General features: G+C 39.4%; 2 protein-coding genes across 2 annotated transcripts; both read right to left on the bottom strand.

Moving 5' to 3' along the window:
- Window positions 1-892: 892 nt before the first annotated feature.
- pip4k2cb (phosphatidylinositol-5-phosphate 4-kinase, type II, gamma b) lies at window positions 893-14,197 on the bottom strand. Its single transcript, XM_079597708.1, has 10 exons — window positions 13,895-14,197; window positions 13,564-13,661; window positions 12,343-12,439; window positions 6,736-6,885; window positions 5,828-5,974; window positions 5,484-5,522; window positions 3,313-3,426; window positions 2,706-2,970; window positions 2,301-2,404; window positions 893-2,153 (listed from the first exon to the last, which is right to left on the bottom strand). Exons 1-10 carry the CDS (start codon window positions 14,042-14,044, stop codon window positions 2,070-2,072), a joined length of 1,248 nt encoding a protein of 415 aa, XP_079453834.1. The 5' UTR covers window positions 14,045-14,197; the 3' UTR covers window positions 893-2,069.
- Window positions 14,198-20,154: 5,957 nt separating this feature from the next.
- igfbp6a (insulin-like growth factor binding protein 6a) lies at window positions 20,155-21,690 on the bottom strand. Its single transcript, XM_079597711.1, has 4 exons — window positions 21,223-21,690; window positions 20,862-20,896; window positions 20,613-20,732; window positions 20,155-20,392 (listed from the first exon to the last, which is right to left on the bottom strand). Exons 1-4 carry the CDS (start codon window positions 21,557-21,559, stop codon window positions 20,279-20,281), a joined length of 606 nt encoding a protein of 201 aa, XP_079453837.1. The 5' UTR covers window positions 21,560-21,690; the 3' UTR covers window positions 20,155-20,278.
- Window positions 21,691-22,333: the final 643 nt, after the last annotated feature.

The following is a 22,333-nucleotide window of genomic DNA, read 5'->3' as shown; positions in this document are numbered from 1 at the left end:
GCAAACAACTAATAAATTGTGATTTTTATCGCAACATTTTGTTTATTATGATGCATACATCTCAATTTATCTCTATAAATCTATCTCACAACTATAAAAGTCCAAAGATGAAGAAGTTAAAAGTTTCTGATACGAGCGTATTTAATATTAGGCCTAAATCAAACAAAATAATCCACAAGGCATAGGCCTACAACACAAACAATAACTGACAATGAACTGAGGAAACACAGGAACTTAAGTATACAATGATAACGAACTCAAATATGAACAGCTGTGATGATTAAAGGAATATCCAACAAACAAGTGGCAGGAAACATGAACAAAGACAACAGGAAATAAACAAACTAAAAGTCCATGAAAATGAAAACTGAACTGACAGTTTGTGACAGATATGTATATGCATTTTATGTTAGTAGTCTGCTATACTGTTATAAAGATCTCATTGATTAAAATTTTTGGTCATATAAATAATAACTGCACCAAATTGCTATTTTTGCTCAGTTTGGGCCTCTGAATAAAATAGTAAGCATATTTTATAAATGAGGCCCTGTGTGCGCATCAAACAAGCGGACTTAGACACATCACATTCACTGAAATATGAATGCAGCACAAACCAGACATCTGAATTAACCAAAAACAGGATATGATTGTATCGATTATGTTAAATTTTGCTTTCGTTTTCACTTTGTTCTGTTCTTGTTTTGCCTGCCTTATAGGGGCTGTTTATCACACGACACTGTTTTCAGTTGGCCGTTCATTTACACGACAATGGCGTTTTGGTGGCCTGAAAACACAAACCTTTGAAAACAGGTTTCAAAGTGCAACTTTTTTAATATGACACCCTGTCACGCACATGTGTATTATGTGTTTAGAAAGCTGTTTTTTTTTTTTTAAATGAAAGGATACAGATGTTAACTGTAAGAAATAAGGGGGGCATATGGACATCATCATAAAGAATTAAGAATTACACAAATCAACTATCAACACAATATAACATTTTATCATCATGAAAAGACTCAAGGATGATAGGCTACATGTTTTCACCTTTGTGTAAAGAAAGTAAAAAGGTACTTTATATCAGAGGAGAGCATTCTATAATTGGGATTACAGTGAATGTTTCTGGCTTTGTGAAGATGAAATTTACTGTAGCAAAAAAAAAATGCGTATGTGCGCCGGCGCATAGTGTCTCTTTACAAAGTGACATCTCCAACTACTTGTCTGACATGCATAATACAGCGTTATTAGTCGTTTTCGCAGATTGTTTTGATAATGTTGTCATCTGTACAAAGAAAAACGTATCAGTTTATAGCACATTATTGTTATGTAAATGTACCCTTAGTTCAGTTAGTTTCCTTGGCTGTTTCCTCACTTGTTACGTTTGATCCTTGCTCACAATCCTGTGTTTGGTTCAGTTCTGTCTGGTATCTCCTGCTATCTCCTGAGTGTTTCTGTTGTGGATTTATTAAAGACTACTTTTGTTACTCATCTCCTTCGTCATGTGCGTTTCACTACAACCACCCGTGGGCCGTGACAATGATGTCATGAGATACAACCCTAAAAAGACAGCATGCTCAAGCATACGGCTGGTTTGTCTCATTATAGGAGCTACGTTGCCCATTACAGTTCGGCGTCAGAACCGTCGTCTTCTTGCAGCAGATCTTCACTTGTGTGCGTGACAGAGTTTTTTTAACCGTTCCTTCAATTCACTGTTACGTGAACAGCAATTTCACACTTTGATTACATTATTTAAATGTTTATGTTTCACAGTCATCCAATTAATGCACCATAGCAGGTCTGGTTTTTGTTGTAAAAAAAACTATTTTTTTAAAAACAAATTTATTTTACCTACAACTAAAGGATCCATTGAAAAGCAAAAAAATACATTCTCTTGTAAATCAGAGCACTAAAACAGAATTTCATAAAACTTTTTTTTTATATATATATATATAGTAAAAGCTAAACATTTTAATAATTAAATAATGATTTTGAAATAATTAAATAATTTGGTAATAGTTCAAACCACTAGCTCTCAATCAATGTTCTTTTTGTCCTCCAGATTTAAAATGCTCTCAATAGGCAAAAATATTTGCGATGAATTCTCGAAACCGCTTGGCATATTGTTCAGGATGAACTGTAGAGATCTCAGCCCCAGCCTTTAAAAACAAAAAAAACAAAAAACAGAATAAAAAACGTGTAAATAACAGATAGATTTAGAATATTTACAGCTCAGTTTAGTTTTTTTTTTACAATAAATGCGTAAAAAGCAAAATCTCAGTTGTCTATTCATTAATATCACTTACTCCATGCTTGACTGTTTTCGCTGCATGGGCTGCTTTCTTCTTGGTATCATACTGGGTCAAAATGTCTATCAGACCCATGAAGTACACTTCTCTGTGTGGGGCACCTAGATCAAGGACAGACAAACACAAGACTCATAAATGGAGTGATTTAAACAAATTGAAATGACTTGCACCTTAGTTAACAATCTGAATCTGAAAGACAAATTAGGTAAGAGCAAAATGAGTAATGGACAATTATTTTAAGAGAAATGCAAAAGCCATTACCTTCATGAAAAGATTACTCAATTGGTTCAAGATTATAGAAAATTTGCTACTCTTACCATTTATTTGAGTTTTATTCCATTTGCATTAATTGTCCATTATGTATTTCAATGTTTGCAGGTAGAGTTTGACATTGTGACTCACCAACTGCGCTCTGGATGGCATACACATCAACATAAGGGTCAAACTCTCCTGGACCAAGAGGTTTGTAAGAGCTCATGTACCCCGCGATGCCCTCAGGGGACGAGCCGAAAGACCCCACGGCTGTAAGGCACAGGTCACTCTCTGAATCCTCCTCCTCTTCACTTAAAGAGTCTTTTATTTCTACCTCTTCTTCTTGCTCTGCCCTCCCGACATCATGAATGCCCAGCAGCAGACTGTAATCCATGATCTTCAAACGCACAAGAAACTGCACACAAACACAGTATTAGGCCCTGTTTACACCTAATACGAAGCGTTTCGGTCGATCGGATCACGAATAGACGAGGGAGACACATTCCCGTTTACACCTGGAGTTTTAAAACGTCTCTTTTGTCCACTTTCAATCACTTCTGTCCTGATTCCTGAGCCAGGGTCTATGGGGGTAAATGTTTATTTTTCAGATCTAATTGCAGGGAGGCTGTTACAAAAACCAGGTTGTTTGGGTCCAAGAAAACTTCTGGGTTTCGCAGTGGGTAAACTCAATCAATCAATCAAATTACATTTGACCCTAATGTAATATTCTGTCAATTTTGTCATTAAATCGTCTCACCTCTACATCCCTGTTCAGTTTATCCAATAGCTTTTCTTTCTCCTCTTCACTGATGTAGACTCGCTGCATGTTGTTTCTAAAATCTACATCCTTGAAGGTAGGCAGCTCCTTTACCTGGGATTGCAAATGATTTTGAAGCAATTATTTTCAAGAACTAATTTTCAGTTTTGAAGAACAGCATACAAGAATGCCTTTGTATCAGAATGAAAACAAGAAAAGATATAGGGCCCTATCTTGCACCCAGCGCAATTGACTTTGAACACCGACGCATGTATCATTCCTATTTTGCGCAGCGGACTTTTCCCTCCACAGACGCACGTCGTTAAATTAGGGAATGAACTTGCGCTCGCGGGGGCGGTTCAGCGCAAAGAGGAGCGTGTTCCGGCGCAAAACTCCCCTGGTGCTATTTTCCAGTTTTAGAAAGCAATTGCGCCACTGACCAGGAAAAAAACAGTCTAAAGACAGTGGCGCGTTGCGCGTTAGTGATATGGTATTTTAAGGGCGTGTGCTTGGCCATAATGTAGCGTGTTAACGCGCATCCACTTTGATTCTCTAATAATTATAAACAGACGCAGCAGTTTTCATTTTTGCAAATCATACATTATTACAAGGAAAAATATTAACACACGAGGGAAATCATTGTTGTGTCCGTGAAGATGTGAAAAAGATCTACCTAGATTAAAAAAAAAATCTAGATTAGGCTACACATTTACCCAAATTATACGGCTGTTTAACCGAAGCTAATTTGGGTGGGTTTCTCCCATCATCCCCAATGTCACTTCTCTGTGTTTTACGGCCCTGACGAGAGCGTCGGTCTCCTCGGCTGTGAACCGCTCCTGGCGTGCGCTGGCAAACCCGCCGTTATAATAGCGATCCGCCGTGGAACAAGCGCGCCGGCTCTTAAAGGAAATGTGAGAGGACGCTCTGATTGGTTTAATTCACGTTACGCCCAAACCACACCTATGAGTAATGACGTTACTTCAGACCAACCCCAGAGCCCGTCTACGGAGAGCCTGTTCACTCCCTATTAAGTCCTATTGTACCGAATTTTGGTTGTAGTTCCACCAGAGTTCCACTGGGGGCGATCGCCCGAGTGCAAAATGAATGGGAGTCTATGGGGCTAGACGGCTAAATTTGTCCCTTTCAGCCGATTGCCGTTGAGAAATCTCAGATTTGATTGTAGGTTTGGCAAGTTCAACATGGGTTATAGATCGAAAATTGAATGAACGAGTACTTATGTCCTTTCGATTTCTTACAGGTTGAGTTGTTGTTGCCCATAACACGCTAGCATTCTGCTAATGAACGCTGATTGGTCAGTGAGGACTGGTTACGACCAGAGATACCGCTTGATGGCATCATGGCATCCGAAGCGGGAACAGAATGTATTCTAGCAGAAACTCTTCTAGCACGTGTGTTTACCTGTGTCAGCTGTGTTGTGTGTTTACCTGTGTCAGCTGTGTTGTGTGTTTACCTGTGTCAGCTGTGTTGGCGATGCCTCGAGAGAAAAGAAAGTGCAGAGCGCGAAAACACCACAGTGACTGAAGGATTCCCGTAAAGCAGTATCTCTGGTCGTACGATGTGTATGACGTCATTGACATTTTGAAAGACTTTTTAAAGCAAATAAGTGACTCAAAAAAATCTAACACCCAGCAATGTGCAATTTCTTTGCATCTCCTTTCGAATACAACATTCAAATTACTAGACAAAAAATTATATCTTGAGAAAAGTGGATTTTGAGGGGTATAGCTCCATAGACCTCCATTCATTCTGCACTCGTCCTGTGAGCGCCCTCATGTGGAATCAGAGTGGAACTGCAACCAGTCAGAAGCCGGAAGTGTAGCGAGAGTGAACCTTCTCCCCTTATTAGACATTCTCTGCCAACCCCTTTTAGATTTGCGCCAGGCGCAAGAGTCATTTATCCCGCCGGGAAAATAGCAACAGCGCCGGGATCCGCCCACAAAGTTACTTGCGCTTTGCGCTTTGACACTTGCGTTTCAGATCGTTAAAATAGGGCCCATAGTGTAAATGTTTAGGATTTAAAAACCTGTTCTAAAGCAATTCTAAAAATAACCAAAACAAATCTTTAATTTGAGGAGGCTATAAAAAACAAAATGTTTTAGATTCATAAATGTAAATGTTTTGGACAAACTCAACATGGTTGCATCTCTTACCTTTTCTTTATCACTTGCTTCTCGAGAAACCAACGAGCCCTATAATATGAAATATTCCTGATCATTTAGATACATGTCAATAATTGATGATCCTTACAAAAAAATTGCTGTTACATAAATATGATACAGCTCTATCTTATTTAATAGATTGCCTTAAAAATGCAAGTTGAGTGAAAAACAACTTTTTTTATAACACACATTTTATTGTGATCTTCCTTTACTTATTTTGCACTTATTGTTTTGAATAACATACTAAACTCATAATATATTATTTCCTCACCATTATGGCTCAATAACAAATTCATTGAATAGTAAACAGTGATTAAAGAAAGAAAATGATCTACCTTGAGGTCATATTTTCTGTGGACAGTTAGTCGGTGGCTGAACATGTTCCTCATGACTAAAAGGTACGTGTCTTCATTGTCCACAGTGACACGGCACATGCCGAGGAATTGGGGAAGTAGTGTGCTACCATGGCACGTTACAATGTGCTGAGGGGAAAAAGTAGATGTTTTAGTTTGATAGAAAAGGGAATAAAACGAGCCTTTCTAGGTCCAGTTGATTGTTGCTTGTCGGTTGAACAATCAAGCTACTGTACATCTCAATGAAACCTGTACAAACATCTTTAAACAAAAGTTTGATTACACTGTTCAGAAAACAAAATATCTTTCTTATTATTTTTTCTAAAACCAGTTAGCGTGTAAGTAATTTTAAAATGTAAAATAAGCGGGAGAGCTGATGAACCAGCAAACCAGCTGAGATTGCATGAGACCAGCATGACTATGCTAGTCCACCAGCTTTAGCAGCTCTAACCAACATAAACCAGCCTGGACCAGCATTTGTCAGCAGGGAAGCCTATACCAGCCAGTTCAACAAAGCATCTACATACTGGTGCACACATAGACAGTGACTTCCCCTTGTGCGTCGGAGAAACAAGCACCATAAAAGATGTTCACATGACTTATGCAATGTCTTCTGAAGCAATACGATAACTTTGTGTGAGGAACAGACTACAATTTAACTTGACATGTGCTAGCAGTTCATAATAGCTCATGATAGAAGCAACAATGTCCAATTTGTGAACCAAAAGTTCTTTCACTAGATCTTCTCAATGTATCATAGTACTGTATATGGTAGATAATGGCAGAATCTCTTGTTTGAATGAACTAATAATTTAAGTGTAATCAGGAGACTACATTTTACAAAGGATAAATGTATGTGTTATTAAACAAGTTGAAACTGTACTCTATACCTGGTGGTATTCTGAAAGGATGTTGTGCATGTCCTCCACCTCCTCACTGGAGATTTGCTTGACAATTAATGTGCAGTCATATGATGTCAGCAACAATCCCGCTTCCTGACTCTTGCATTCCTTAACTGGAGGACTACGCGTTAGAGAAACCTGAAAGGACACATGGCAATTTGGAAATGTTGTTAAATTCCACTTTAATCTCTCTTACCAGCAGGTGTGACCTAAACAGTTTCTATAACAGCTTATCAAAGTCATTCCATACAAAATCATACGGTAATGGTCCGGGATAAAGGGAAACAGGTGGTGTGTGTGTGTGTGTGTGTGTGTGTGTGTGTGTGTGTGTGTTTTATATGGCATTTCAAAGTACATATTGTAAGCAGAATCCAGTAAAAGGCCAAGGGATATTATAAAGATAAGCATGAATTCATGCAGTTTTTAGAACACAAACCATGACATATACTTGAACCTCAGGCCTCATCCACACTACTGCGTTTTAGTTTAGAAACGGAGAATTAAAACGAATACGATCTCCGTCCACACCAGCGTTTTATCTGCGTATTAGAATTGATCTCCGTCCACATTAAAACGACTGAAAACGCGGATCACGTGACCACTCACCAACACTGGGCATGCGCGTGCCGGTGTAAACAGGCGCATGTAGGCAGTTATAAGATTGTAAAATGCAGAATTTATTTGCACAACAGCTGCTAGCAAAGACATCAACATCAGTAACGCTTGTAATTCGTTATCCATGTTGCAGTCACTAACGTTACGTAGTCCAGGCTGTTTTGTATGTTTTCTTCCCGGGGACGGGTCATGTGATGGGTGTCTGACGAATCAGGGAAGGATACGCCATGACTGATGACACCCAATCATAGAGCCGAGCGTGAGCCTCTGCGTCATCGTTTGTCAAGTCCTCCGTTTTGACCCGTCTTCACTAAAACGCCCTCCGGAGATTCAAAACGGGGTCGGAGCGTTTTTAAACTTCTCCGTTTTAGGTCTTAGTTTTTGCCGTTGTAGTCTGGACGGGAGGTGCAAACGTAGCAAAAGGTCTCCGTTTCTAAGCGAAAACGCAGTATAGTGTGGATGGGGCCTCAGATTATTGTCTTATAAATTATTTATTTAAAACTAATCTACACACAATTGTTCATTTGATCATCATCCTTGCTCAAAACCACCAGGTATGCTATGTCCAAGAGAGCTTGGATAAGAGACGGACTGGCCAGGCCTGAGACTTTGGGACAGGATCCAGCATCACCACAACCCTAGGACAAGCCGTTTGGAAAATAGATGGATGTGAAGTCCACCCCCACAGTCAAGCAACCCTGTTCAAAGACTAAGATAAATGCCCGATTTTCTTGATTTGCACTCTGCTAAGGGCACAATCCTCTGTGGTGAAGCATTACTCTTTCAATATAGAGACTCTCATTTGATAACATGGGCACTGAAAAAATATGCGCTGCTCGCAATAAAAATGATGTTGCAACTTTCACAGTTTTGTTCTTAATGAAATTCATATCTGTGAAAATACTTCATCCCAGCCTTTGCCAGCTAGTGAAAACCTTTTGGCTTTGACTAAATAGTGCATGCCATTACTGTTATTAACCCTGCCAAATTTATCATTTATCATTCACCAGGTAAACTAGGCAATATCCTTGAGGAGCTAGATAGCCTCCTGTCCTCTTTTCCTGAGGATGGCACACATGGTAGTCCTGAGGTCCTGGGTTGTGCTGGGTAACAATGCAGTCGGAAAGGAGCCGGAATCCCTTTCAAGCCTTGAACACAAATGGGATGCTGATATCCCGGAGCATGGAGAGGGTCCTAACCATCTGGAACACAACAGGCAGATGAAGAAGGCACCTTAAAATGAAGATTTGACTTCTGGATGGAGACTCAGAACGTAGTGTGTCTGGTAGTGTCCCTTTCCTCCCAAACCAGAGGCTCAGAAAGTAGATTTATCTGTTGTTAAAGGACAAGTTATGGTTAACCAGCCTGTTCTCACGTAAATGCATCTCTATAGCACGCAGTGTGTTTATCGCACAATTTATACGCGAAAATGAGTTTTTACGTGTATATGATATGCAGTTTTCTCGTGCATTTAATATGCACTTCATTGCGTATAATACACACGCACCCCACACCACTACTAAACCTATCCTAACCAACCCATGCGTATCCTATGCACGTAAAAACTAATTTTCGCATATAAATTACACGATAAACACACTGCGTGCTATAGAGACGCATTTAGTGTGATCGGGTTGCAGCAACAGTTCTCTGGATGGCAAAATGATCAGAGAATAACATGGTTTGAGGTGGTGGTGGCCCATTTCAAAGCACACCTGGGGAGAAGGGAGATGATGAACGCTACTTTTGCTCACTGCGTAGGGAATCTGTGGGCCTCTCCATAGTGAGTGAGCACTGGAGTAAAAAACATCGCTTTCTTCCACTGAACCAGATGACGCTAAGGGGCTGTTTACACCTGGCCACTTCATGCGTTTTCTGTGAAAAGACCAGGTGTAAATGCCCATTTATATACGATTGCTCAAACCACTTCAGGAGGAGGTCTGGGCCGCATTACCGACGAAACTGGAAAGTGTAAATGCATCTGGTTGTTGAAACCACATATGTAAATTGGACTCCTCCCAACAATGCTAAAAAAATAAACAAGTAAGAGCGTGTTATAGGCTATATGTCATGTTATAGTCAGATATGACGACGCTACTGCATCACGAATCACTGCAGATGAGCAGCTGAGCATCTATTCATCAAGCCAACGTGCAAACTATCGCAAATCAAAGTGAAAGTAAGTCGCAGACGCTTAACACACAATCATCTTCATTAAAAGTAAAGAAACTAAATGATCTTGCCAGGGCTGTTGCCGCTCTCTCTTATTGCGGTCTTTGATTTTGAAATTAGCTGATGATCAATAAAATGCAGCTCATAACTGTTGCTTTCGGTGACGTGCACTCCATTAAATCTGCATATAGCGAGGGAATTGAAGATCGGATTTAAATCCGTTTTTGCGAAAACACATTTATGTGACCAAGTGTAAATGGAATCGTTTTGATAAATCAGAGAGCTATCCGATCTGAGAAAACGCATGAAGTGGCCAGGTGTAAACATCCCTTAAGAGACCATGGGACTCTTCGGGAATAGTTGTTTGGAAAGGTGAAGTGATGTAGTGAGGCTTTGACGAAGCTGATTGACCAGTGTTTCTTTGGTGTCAGTGAAGAGACGACAAACTACTCCTGATGAGTCCATGATAGTGGTCTAGTCTTCCGTTAGAAAGCCTACATGCACATGGATGGTGAGCCCAGATGTGGGAACTTTGTTGAAACTAGGTATTATCAATAATTAATCAGTCGGTCCTTGTCTTCTTCCCTCTATAAACCAAGGCTAGGCCTATATCTGGCTTTTCCCTTGACTTTGGCCAGCCCATGCCACCCATCTGGACATGCCCCTGATCCTACTGGAATAGACTGACCCATCACACTTGGTAGAACCATTTGCACAAGCTTAAATCTGTTTTTCCCAACTCCTCATTACCTTTACTTACATAGTGAAGATTTGTCTTGAACATTTCCCAGTTGGCCTCAACATTTCCTACTGTAGTTGGTCTCGCTCATGTGGTGCTTCGCTATCACAGTCACTTTACTCTTCAGAATTTTACTTTCTTTAGTTAAGTAGTTCAGTTTGTAACTTTCTTACAAGAAGCTTTAGTTCAGTTTGCTTTAGTTCAGTTTTAGTTCAGTTTAAACTTTCTTTCTGGTTTGGTTCAAAATAAATAAAAATGATTGCGGTCTGCTTTCAATTCACTGAGGTTATAACTTCATCCATCCATCCGGTCGCAGGAACCTATCCCAGTGTCTCAGGCCACAGGCGGGGAACACCCTGGACGGTGTGGCCAGTCCATCACAAATCATCAATGCTGCATGTTTTTGGATTGTGTGGGAAACCAGCGCATCCCGAGAAAACCAGCGCAGACAAGAGGAGAACATGCAAACTCCACACAGAAAGGCCTCCTCACCTCACTTAACACTTGAACTGAGGACCTTCTTGCTGTAAGGCACTGTGCCACCTCCCAAACATTTATTTAATATTATATTATATAACATATTTTAATATTTTTTTGTGTTATATTAGGGTGACCAAACGTCCTCTTTTGCCCGGACATGTCTACTTTTTACGTACTGTCCAGCCAGGGCGTCCGGGTTTTTGTTTTAAATTCATTAAAATGTCTGGTTTTCACTGTTTTTCATAGGACCATTCAGCGTGTTCATTAAATTGACTGGCGATTGCCTTTGCACACAAAACATATGAAACCGGCTTCGGCTTCGCCCCGTCTTGTTATAATCAGCGCGTTCCTCAATCAGCAGAGAGCAGAGAGCACGTCGGAAAACAGAGGCCTGTGTGTGTGTGTGTGTGTGTGTGTGTGTGTGTGTGTTCATCTCAGCCTCATTGGTCTGTCACTGCTCGTCAATGTCAGAATATTTTAAATGACCAATCAAATCAAAGTAGGCGGACTTTATGTCCAAAGAATTTTAGCAGCGCGACTCGGCGCTTCAGTTTACGGTCAACTGCGAGATAAGATGTAAGTAGCTAATAGCGTTAAAAAAAAAGCCCAAATGTAAATTCACAGATAATTTACAGAGAAAATTCCAGAGTTTTCGTTTCGGTCGGGATCCGTGCATGACCTGCAAAGGTGGAGTACGTGTCAGTGTCATATAAAGGTGCTAGCGACCTAAGCCCACTAAAGGAAATTATAGGCAGAGAACATCAGGAGGATTGAAATTGTTTTTTACTGAAATAGTTTTTAAAATTTTATTTTAACCTATATGGCAATGAAAATAAACAGTGTCATGTAAAAGGTGTTAAAAGCTAAACTATTTGTAAAAAAATATTATTCTATTGTTGCGGGCCAAACGTTGAATGGAAAGGATGTATTACTTTATGTATTGAAGTACAATAACTTAGTTGCAAGGTTGTGAATGCATTTGTTAGTATTTTTTGATGCATTCACCCCCAACCCCTCACCCCCCTTAACCACGCCCCCACTCATCAACCACGCCCCCCCAAACCACGCCCCCATGGTCATCCCATGTTATATGGAATTTTTAAAAAATTACATTTTATAATTTCATACAAGTATTAGAAGAAAGGAAAATATATTAAGGTATTAAGGATTGAAATAGAGGCTATTTATAAAATATGACCTATATGGGCAAATTGTAGGATCCATGTGAGCCACTAGGTGCTCGCAGTGCATTGTGACATAAAACTCTACTGTCATGTAAAGAATTGGCATATTATAAAGGTTTAAAGCACACATATGCCGAATACGGCAAGTGCCTCATGCAAACATAAAAGCAAATGATGACCATTCAAATGAAGTTGAGCACATGTGCTCTTCCGTAAAATAGGCCTGACCTGATCTATGCAAATAATGAAAAAGAGAGAGGCTCACCGCAAAATATTGTCTGGAACATTTGTGACGTTTAACCATGATTGTGACTATAGCCTACATTTGAGAACTATGCTATAAAAAACGACACAGGGAGCTTTCAGCCTTTTATGCTTCCAGTCTTAAATACAGACATTTCATACCTGATAATCCTGATGTTCAACTCCAAATCTCTCTCTCAGGTTCCGGAACACAAGTGGGCAGTACTCCTTAAACTTAAAATGTCCAGGGAGGTTTTCCCTAAATATTTCAACATAAATAAATAAACATAGTGGATTTTAACAGTGTAAGAGCACCTTTAATAAACTCTCGTTCCTTAAATAACAAAAACTAAAACAAGGAAATACGAATTAATATATATTTAACCATTATTCTTACAGTTCAAACGTTGCTTTACTAACATACTAAAAACTTAATTGATTTATTACACAAAATTGGATAATATTTATGATGTGCATTAATTGTAATGCTAGAGTCGGAGAGCTTTAATGTTTTTCCTCTTCACCTAAACTATTAGTAGATTTTTTTTCTTTCTATTTTTTATATTTTTTGGCTAACTGGGACTCCACGACATTAAGGCACAATTTATTTTAAGGAAACAACATGAATGGTGAAAATTGCTACAAATAAAAAAGACAAAATTATCATTCTGCTATGTAATAATAATAATAATAATTACTATTATTTCATTACTCTATTACATTTAATATTCTAATTAAAGTTATATTCAATGCAGAAACCCCACACTCACATTACTGTCAAGATCAAGAATAATTGCAAATACTTTGAGTGCATGCATTTGCGTACGAATAAACTATATATATATATATTTTTTTTTTGCTTGACACTTGTGGTGGTGATTGCATTTAATCATAAGAACTGTGTCTAAGGTCGCATTTCATTGAGGTCACAAGTCTGGACTGTTTGCCAGCAACCCCCACCAACACCAAAACACAACCCTGTCTCATTCCACAGCGGATTATGAGTTTTACAAAAGCTTTGTGCAGGTCATTATGCACAAAATATTCTAAAACTCTGACAATGAGAACAAGTATTTTTCTAGATTTTAATATTTGTATCACTTGTATCTCTTTGAAAAGAAGTGGAATTTAAGTTAAATATAATTGTCTCCGATAAAACTGAAGGAACAGATAGGAGGTGAAAATTAGCACTTTATCTGTATATGTATATTTATATTTATATGTATGCAACCTTATCATGTCTTCTCAAACTTTATCCTAAAGTCCAAATATTCAAATGTACTAAAATTGACATTGGCTATTCATCTGTCAGTCAAACAATCTTTCTGTTGAGTTTTATTCTTCAGAAAGTATTTGTTGCAGAGTGTGTTCGATAGACCATACTTGTTGAATAAATGGTTGTTGACTTTCATTTTTATGTTGGCTTTGAAGTCGTCTGGAAGTAGCATTACTGGCATATGCACTTGAAACAGGTCATTTATCTGTAAAGGTCAAACGCAGGAAGGGTAAAAGTTAAAGGAAGACTGATTTCTTTAAATTGTTTTATGTTATTTTTTATATGCATTAATGACAGCCATTCTCCCAAGCACACAACAACAAAAATAAACAATATTCATCATACTTTAGCAATAGGGCATATAATATTCAGGCGTTACAGGAAACTAAATAGATCGTTTAAAAAAAAATCTGAATAAAGAAGGTCAGTATAACATACCGTGTGATTGATGCCCCACATAAACACAGTCAGGACGGGGTCGCTGGCCCAGAATATCTCCACTTTTTGATGCACAAAATGTTTTTTCTTGCTTTTTGTTCGTGAAAGTCTTCTTGAAATAGCCCGTGTTTTACCAGGGGAAGACATCATTGCAGAAATGAACCCAGGTAATCTTAGACCAAAACAACTACTTGCCTCCTCAGTTGTGATGATGAATGTCTTGAAATGCCAGGAGACATTTACGGTTGCAATGAACCTATACAGTAGAGGATAAACTACTCCGCTGCTCCAAAGTAGCTTGAGAGAATTAAACTTGTCATAACTTGATCCAAAACAGTCACATGCCTGATCAGCATTTCTGTCGGAGGCGTGCAGTTTCTCTTGTAAATGAAAGCTCCTCCTAGATCAAAAGCAATTTTATAATAAGAGCTTTCCTGATAAGTTCAGTGGTGAAAGAGCAAAAGATGCATTGTTGTGCATGTGTGTGTGTGCTGAGGTGAGATGGTTAGTTGTGTTGACACAGTCAAATGTGTGCTCGCCATTGCTGCAGTGGCCGAGTTTAGCTTACCAACACATTTAAAGGCGTCCTATTATGCTTTTTTACATCCTAAACTTTCTGTAGCGTGTAAAGTTTAGAAAATCATAATGTTAACTTTATAATATTTCCATGCCTTATAGTGGCATTTAGCAGATTAGGGGACAGAATTACTAACAGGGCACATTAGCGTGAGAGTGCAGTTCATCCATCTGTCTACGCCTGTCTATGCCTTTTCAGTGATATTTTTTCACTGCGTGTTTTTAATAAATCCTGACAGTCGTTTTTATCGCCAAAAGAGGGTTTGCGCTGGCCTGGTCCTACCAGACTCGTGTACATTTAATTTGTACAGAGAGTCTAGCCTCTGTCACGGTTCATGAATTCACTGGTTTCTTCGTGTCTCGTGTATTTGTTGTTTTGTGTGTGTGTGTGAGTGGGCGTGGCTGCTCGTTTAGTTGATCAGCACTCCACCTGATCTCATTCCCCTCATCAGCTACCTTTAATCATCTCTGCTATATAAACTCATCGCACTCTCCTTTCCCTGTCAGATCGTTGGTTTTGGTGTCCTCAGTGTTTTGTCGTCGTCAGCTCTTCCAGTTCCTGTTCCAGTTCCTGATCGTGTCCTGTTCGGTGTTTTTGTGGTGTTCGTCGTGTTGGATGTTCACTTCACTGGATTCACCGTCACCTGTCTTCACCTCCACGCTGACCATCAAGTCCCTGCGCCACCAGCCCACCCGTGTGTTTTTGCTGTGTCTTCTGACCAACAATAAAGAGTTTACTTGCATATTGCTTCCGCCCCTGAATTATGACAGCCTCTCTCCATTGACAAGCGTTAACTTCTTTCAAGGCAGGTACTCGGTTGAAGTTTAACTTTTGGATCTGCCCAGAGCCACTCTGGATCTGCCATAACCAATCACTAACGTTTGGTCGTGACGAAACTTCAACTCAAACTAGCACACGACCTCAACATCATCGTTCTCAGGCACTCCCTCTGTTCGCTGATTGGACCGGTAAAAAGTTTACCGGAGAAAACCCAAGAATACACCGCAAACCTAGCCTGGGTGCCGGCCCGAACCCCGCCCACAAAATTTTTTGGTCGGGAAGTTCGGTCTGGACTCGATCCGTTGAGGAGTAATTATGCTCAGCTCCCAGAAGGCCGAGCCAATCAAATTGCCAGGGCGGGCTTTAATTCGATGATGGACAGATGATCTGCGGTTACGTAATCACCACGTCATCAAAGAGCGGTTGCGTTGAATTGGTTTTCCACAAAGATGAAGACGACTGCAGCTGGAGAACTGAGATGTTTAGTTTCCGCTATCGTGTCTGTTATAAAAGAAATCGACAGCGCATTCATTTTAAAAGACAAACAGAGAACCGCAATCAAGGCATTTGTCGATCGGAAAGATGTGTTTGCCGTCCTTCCTACGGGATTCGAAAAAAAATAATTTATTTTATCAGCTGGCTCCGATGGTGGCTAAGAAGATGGGACGCAATGAAAACCAATGGACGTGATGTGCTCACAAACGGCAATAGTCGCTGAACGCCATCGTGTACACAAATCTATGACCCATCGTCTTCTTCCTCATCGAATTTCTGTCGCTCTACATGCGTCATCTGGTATAATTGAAACGATTGGCTATGAGCTACGTACAGGCGCATTTGATAGACATTCGTAGAGCCCAATAAACGGCGCCGGGCATTCGTAAACCACGCCTCAAATACGAGAAAATGAACATGTGGTTCCCAGACCACGTCTCAATGAGACGAGGTCTGACGTTAGCCAGGCTAATAAAATCAGTCGAGTCGCGTTGCAACCGTGTTATAAAGTTGAGACAGGGCCGACAAATGCGAGAAGATTTATTTGCTTTATTGTCGAGATCTAATCCTAAACGGAGAACTTGTTAGTATATACATAACGTTACACCTTTTGTATTTCTCTCAAAAATGCAATTCGTGCTTGTAAGTTCTCCGCAAATTCTTAAATAATTTTTACAACAACGGCAAAGATCGTTTAGCCTACACTTATTAATTTACTACTTCTTCCAGCGTGCGTGCAGTTGAGCTCTGTTGACCACTGTGCGTCGCTCAACATGCGTTGCTCTGATTGGTTGTAGGTCTATCCAATTGAGTGCAGAGGGTTTTTTTTTCCTGGTTCGGTTAAGACACGCCTCATTATCAAAGCCCTATGGAGCAGTATCAGACTCACACCCTGACTAGAATATGAGTATGACAAAGTCAGGCTACCGCAAACCCAGACTAAGTACTGAAGGAAAAGTTACGTAGTGAGTTACGTAGTTGTACGGGAAACGCACCCCTGGACGTTTACGTTATGTTATGTTTATGTGTGTGTGGCAGTCATCTGTGAGGGGCTGCTGCTTTACATTTGTGTTTGTTTATTTTATGATTAAAGTTGTGTGAAACTTTCGTCGGTTCCCGCCTCCTTCTTCCCTGAACAACTAACAACTAACCATTCTATACTTTTTATCCCTTTCATCAGTGTACGCCACAGCAATTCCTCGAGTGGACATACAGTATGAGGTTCAAACTCCTGTTCAAGTAAAGGCAGACTACCTCTCTCACTCCTTTACTGCAGCTCCGGCCAACCCAGTCACTTACCCGTTCACTTACCTGTTCACTTACCTGTTCACTTACCTGTTCACTTACATGTTCACTTACCTGTTCACTTACCTGTTCACTTACCTGTTCACTTACATGTTCACTTACCTGTTCACTTACCTGTTCACTTACCTGTTCACTTACCTGTTCACTTACCTGTTCACTGTTCACTTACCTGTTCACTTACCTGTTCACTGTTCACTTACCTGTTCACTTACCTGTTCACTTACATGTTCACTTACCTGTTCACTTACCTGTTCACTTACCTGTTCACTTACCTGTTCACTGTTCACTTACCTGTTCACTTACCTGTTCACTGTTCACTTACCTGTTCACTTACCTGTTCACTTACCTGTTTACTTACCTGTTCACTTACCTGTTTACTTACCTGTTCACTTACCTGTTCACTTACCTGTTCACTTACCTGTTCACTTACATGTTCACTTACCTGTTCACTTACCTGTTCACTTACATGTTCACTTACCTGTTCACTTACCCGTTGCTAAATAAAGTCCTGCTGTTGGGATCATCACCATCCGTCCCAGCAAGCAATAGCCGTCATTTCACCGTCTCAGTTAACTATAGACCCAATATAGTCCTGCTACGAGTAACCCACTTCTAGCCAAAATAACATTGAATTTGGTTACATGTAATTTTTGCCAAAATAACTTGCGAGATATGATATTCCATCATGTAAGTAAAATCAACAGTGATTACAATGTGTTCAGTTTCATTTCTTTGACATGTTATCTAATTGATGTCTATTCTTGGGCTATAGTTAGACGTCTAATACATTTACACTGACAGCCCAAATTTGGCCTTGTTTTAGCCTAGACGTCTGGGCTGTGTTTGGACTGCTATTAGACGTCTTTTAAATGCAAAATTGCTTGTGTGTCAGTCTCCTAACAGCTATCAGAAGTCCTCAAAAGACTAAGCTTTTGCCAAACTGTGGCCTTATCCTTTCCTTTATCAAAACCCATCTGCATTAAATCGATTCTCTCTCCTTCATCAATACAGTTTACAACAATGATCAACTGGATCTGGGGAAGGCTAGAAAAATAAATTCTGTTACATTTATGGCATCCAAGCACCTCTATAATTATTACATGGAAGAAAGCTGGAACCAGGATTCTTCCTAGAGCTGGTCGCGCAAAAACCGGATGGTCACTCTGGTCAAGCTTCAGAGATCATGTCTGGAGATGAGAGACATTTGCAGAAGGCCAACCATACAGAGATATCCCTAATGAAAACCCAACCCAGAACTCTCAAGACCGCGTGTGAAGCGAAGGGTTATTTGAAAATGACAGGAAGGTGTGTTTACGCGGAGTCTACAAGGATTTGGAGACCCCTGGCTTAAGGATAACTCTGTGAATGAGTCAAACGGACCCCAGTCGAACACTATGTGGAGACACTTGAAATGATGTCCACTGATGGCCCCCATCCAACCTGACAGAGCTTGAGATGATCTGAGAGAAGGATGGCAGAAAATCCTCAAATCCAAGTTTGTAATCTCTGCCAAATTTGCTTCACTAAGTAAGTTTTTTTTTCTTTATAGTATTTGCTAATATTGTGTCGATTTTGTATAATATGTGACCCTGGATCACAAACCCAGTCTCGAGTCGCACGGGTATATCTGTGGCAATAGCCAACAATACATTGTATGGGTCAAAATGACCAATTTTTCTTTTATGGCAAAAATCATTAGAATATTAAGTAAAGATTATGTTCCATGAAGATATTTAGTAAATTTCCTACCATAAATATATTAAAAATATATTTTTGTGAGTGAATGCAGCACAATCGTGAACATAAATGCACAACTTTAAAGGAGATTTTCTCAATGTTTAAATTTTTTTGCACCCTCAGATTCCAGATTTACAATAGTTGTATCTCGGGCAAATATTGTCATATCATAACAAAACATACATAGCTTAAGTATTCAGCTTTCAGATGATGTATAAATCTACATTTCAAAAAAATTACCCATAAGACTGGTTTTGTGGTCCAGGCTCGCATATAGTGTGTGGAGATTTATAAAAAAAATTGTTCAGCCACTTCTGTTGCTATGGTCAGAAACTCACCAAGCTTCATTTGGAGGTCTTTAGGAGTTTTATTGTTGCCCTGACCTGAACCTTGGGGAAAAAGTCAGTTTGGATGAAAGGGAGTTTGTTCAGAATAACCTTTGGACCAATGAAAAATCCACTCCATCCCCGGGTCTAGTACTGGGTATTAAAGTCGTGTTTACATGTCCATTTACTGTACATGTGGTAATGTGCAGTGGAAGATAGTGAATTCATGAGCGGGCAATAATGAGGCCGAGAGTAAGGAGAAAGAGAGCAGTTTTTTTATTTACAATACAGTCGCTCGCTCAAGTTTTGCTTGTATCTGTTTCCCAAAATAATGAGTTGCAACACCTCACAGTCCCTCCCCTGACACCGTCCCAACTATCTGCAATATTCACAGAAGAACTACCGATATGTTACATATTTGGAGTGACCCCAGCAGTGCAGAACAGTGATGAACGAGGGACGTAAAACTCAGAAAAAACACATATAAGAAAGGTTTGACCACATTTGCTTGCAGTCTAAAGGTAGTGTTCATTTTGTCTTGCATGTTAATAGTTTTATGTTCTGAGTTGCATTGTGTTCAACATTTTGTTGATTAAAATAAAGTGTTACAATATCTTGAGCAACATTTGTATACATTCTTTAAAATCACACACACACTGAGTTTACATTGTTTCATTCATTCATTCATATATATATATATAGAGAGAGAGTTGTCAAGGACAGTTAATATATGTAACAAAATATTATTATTATATATTAATATATAAGAAGTTAATATATAGGCAACATGAATATATTAAGTGATTTGAAAAAATACATTTCCACTGTAATTTGTTCTTACTGCATTGCTCTTATTCAATCTAGACATACAGCACATTAATGGGAGATAATTTCACTTGGAGTATATCATCTTTATATCTTTCCATCAAGCATTTAATAAGATTAAAAGGATTTATAACAAAACTATTAATTTAAAAGAAAACAAAGCTTTTGAATTCAGCTGTTCAGACTGTTATAATGCTGCAAACATATGTGTCACAACCAGAGGGAGATGAAGGATTGTGAAGGTTTGCGGTCATCGAGTTCTCAGTGTGTCATCTCCTTCGCTGGCTCGCTCTCAGTCCTTCCTAAACACATTTCAGGTCCAGATGTCTGTCACAATTCTCAGACACTGTTACACGAGAAACTTCCATCATTTCTTTTACGGGATGAAATCTTTGATCCCTTGTCATCGACACACCAGCACTGGCCTCTTTGCATTCCCCTCGAGGAGCGACACTGTTTCAAGAAGAGCAAACTATATTATTCCAACAGATTACATTCTTGCAATCATGGCAATGGGGCAAAACATACAGGCAAACGGATTAATTGGAAGTAACAATTCAGATTGGACAGTGCAAACATGTTACATTTGTTACGTTTAAAACTCGTTTATTCGTCTGCTTTAACAATCCTGACATGCTTTGCAACGCTACAACACCTTCTCTTCGCTACACACCTGTTTCCTCCTGAAGGACCCGTGTCTGTCACAGTTGGGGATGTAGATGTCCTGAATTGAATGAATGATTGTGAGCTCAATACTTTGGAGGACTGTGTTTAACAGTTTGCGACAAGGACCCTAAAGAATGAAACAACAAAACATGATTAATGCAAAAGTTTTCATTTATGACTCAAAGTCAGACAGTATGAACAGTATATTAATATGCATGCAGAAGATAATTTACAGAGCCATTAGCAGACATGTTACCTTTTCATTGTTATCAGTGGTTGATGGTTGATAGTCTGGAACATAAAACGTATAGTTTTAATATGATTACAGTACGGCTACAGTACGGTTAAAAGTCCTGCTCATTATACAAAGTATACAGATAAGCCTTTTACATTAAGTTTGCTGGTTTCTTTTCCCTCTTAAACACATGCAAAAATAATTATATTTTTTATTATATATATATATAACTTATAAATCATTGTTGCACATTTTCACATGAACAACTCAAAATTGAACGTTCATTCTGGTATCTACATGCTCAACTTTTAGGTTTAGTTTGTTTAGGTTAGCCAGTTTTAAACCACGTGAGAAAAGATGCCATGAGACGAGACCATCTTACCTGTCGGCGGAGGAGTGTCAGTAATGATGCTTTTGATGTTTTTGCAGACCCCTCGTCCCTGAAGCAGAGCCTGAAGCGGGCTTTGCTCGCCGAGAAGAGGGATACACCGAAGACCCTGAGCACACGGTAGTGTGTAAACCCCACACGGTTCATCTAACGCCAGCATGGATGTGATCTCCTCCCCGGATACACGTTCAGCTCGGTGGCCCTTGAGGTCCCCCGAGGGCCCATTGCACAATGAGCAGATCTTCCTCAAGCCTAACACAAGGGAGCTGGAGCCAGATAAGCTGAGTTGAATGGTAACCAAAATGGTTAGTAAATAAGGAAAAGAAACCATCTTCGTCCAGTTGAGAAAAGCCGGTTTTCAGTGAATGCTCTTCTCTCGTCCAGCTCTCTCTGATATTCAATGGAAGTAGTAGTGTGGATGAACAGGAGAAATCAGGTATCTAAACACAGTAATTAGATCAAATTGCCCAGAAATGCAACATGCGCTGCTTTTAAAGAGCTGAGATGCTGTAGGGGTGGGAGACTGAGAGATGCTGGGCGTTAAACAAGAGGTGGAGTTACTGGATAACTATTCCTCCCCGTTTCTGCCACAGCTACACTTCAAATGTACAAATTCATGAATTCATGAATTATGTGAACATGAAGAATGATAGATAATTTTCCAGGTATTATTAAACTGAAATGAGGCTGTTTTCCCAAAGCATTTGGCATATAGAGATGAAATTTGGACATTGATATTGTTATGCGTTTCCCAAAAGCATTGTAATGTGCCAGTGTTTTCTACAATCTACTTATTTTTACCTAAGATATACTTGCAGAAATATGTAGGCAGACCACGTTTTTAAAACGAGAATGATTCTTCTTTTATATTAGTTATTTAATTGATGATGAACCAGACAATAAATCTGATTGCCACTCGGGTACTTTTCATCTCTCTATGCCATTATTAAAATGGAGTCGTTCTATAAAATTGTATTTATAACTGATACCCTGAACCTGAAGAGGTTTCTCTAAAACCTTTGCTGCCTCACAAATGCGGGACAGTGTTGTGACGAGTAATGATGATAACTGATGAGTAACTACACTATAAAAAAAAAATATATCA

This window comes from Phoxinus phoxinus (assembly GCF_949152265.1).
Source record: "Phoxinus phoxinus genome assembly, chromosome: 22".
Classification (NCBI taxonomy): Eukaryota; Metazoa; Chordata; class Actinopteri; order Cypriniformes; family Leuciscidae; genus Phoxinus; species Phoxinus phoxinus.
The sequence above is the reverse complement of the archived record's forward strand: the minus strand, read 5'-3'. Positions and strand labels throughout refer to the sequence as shown.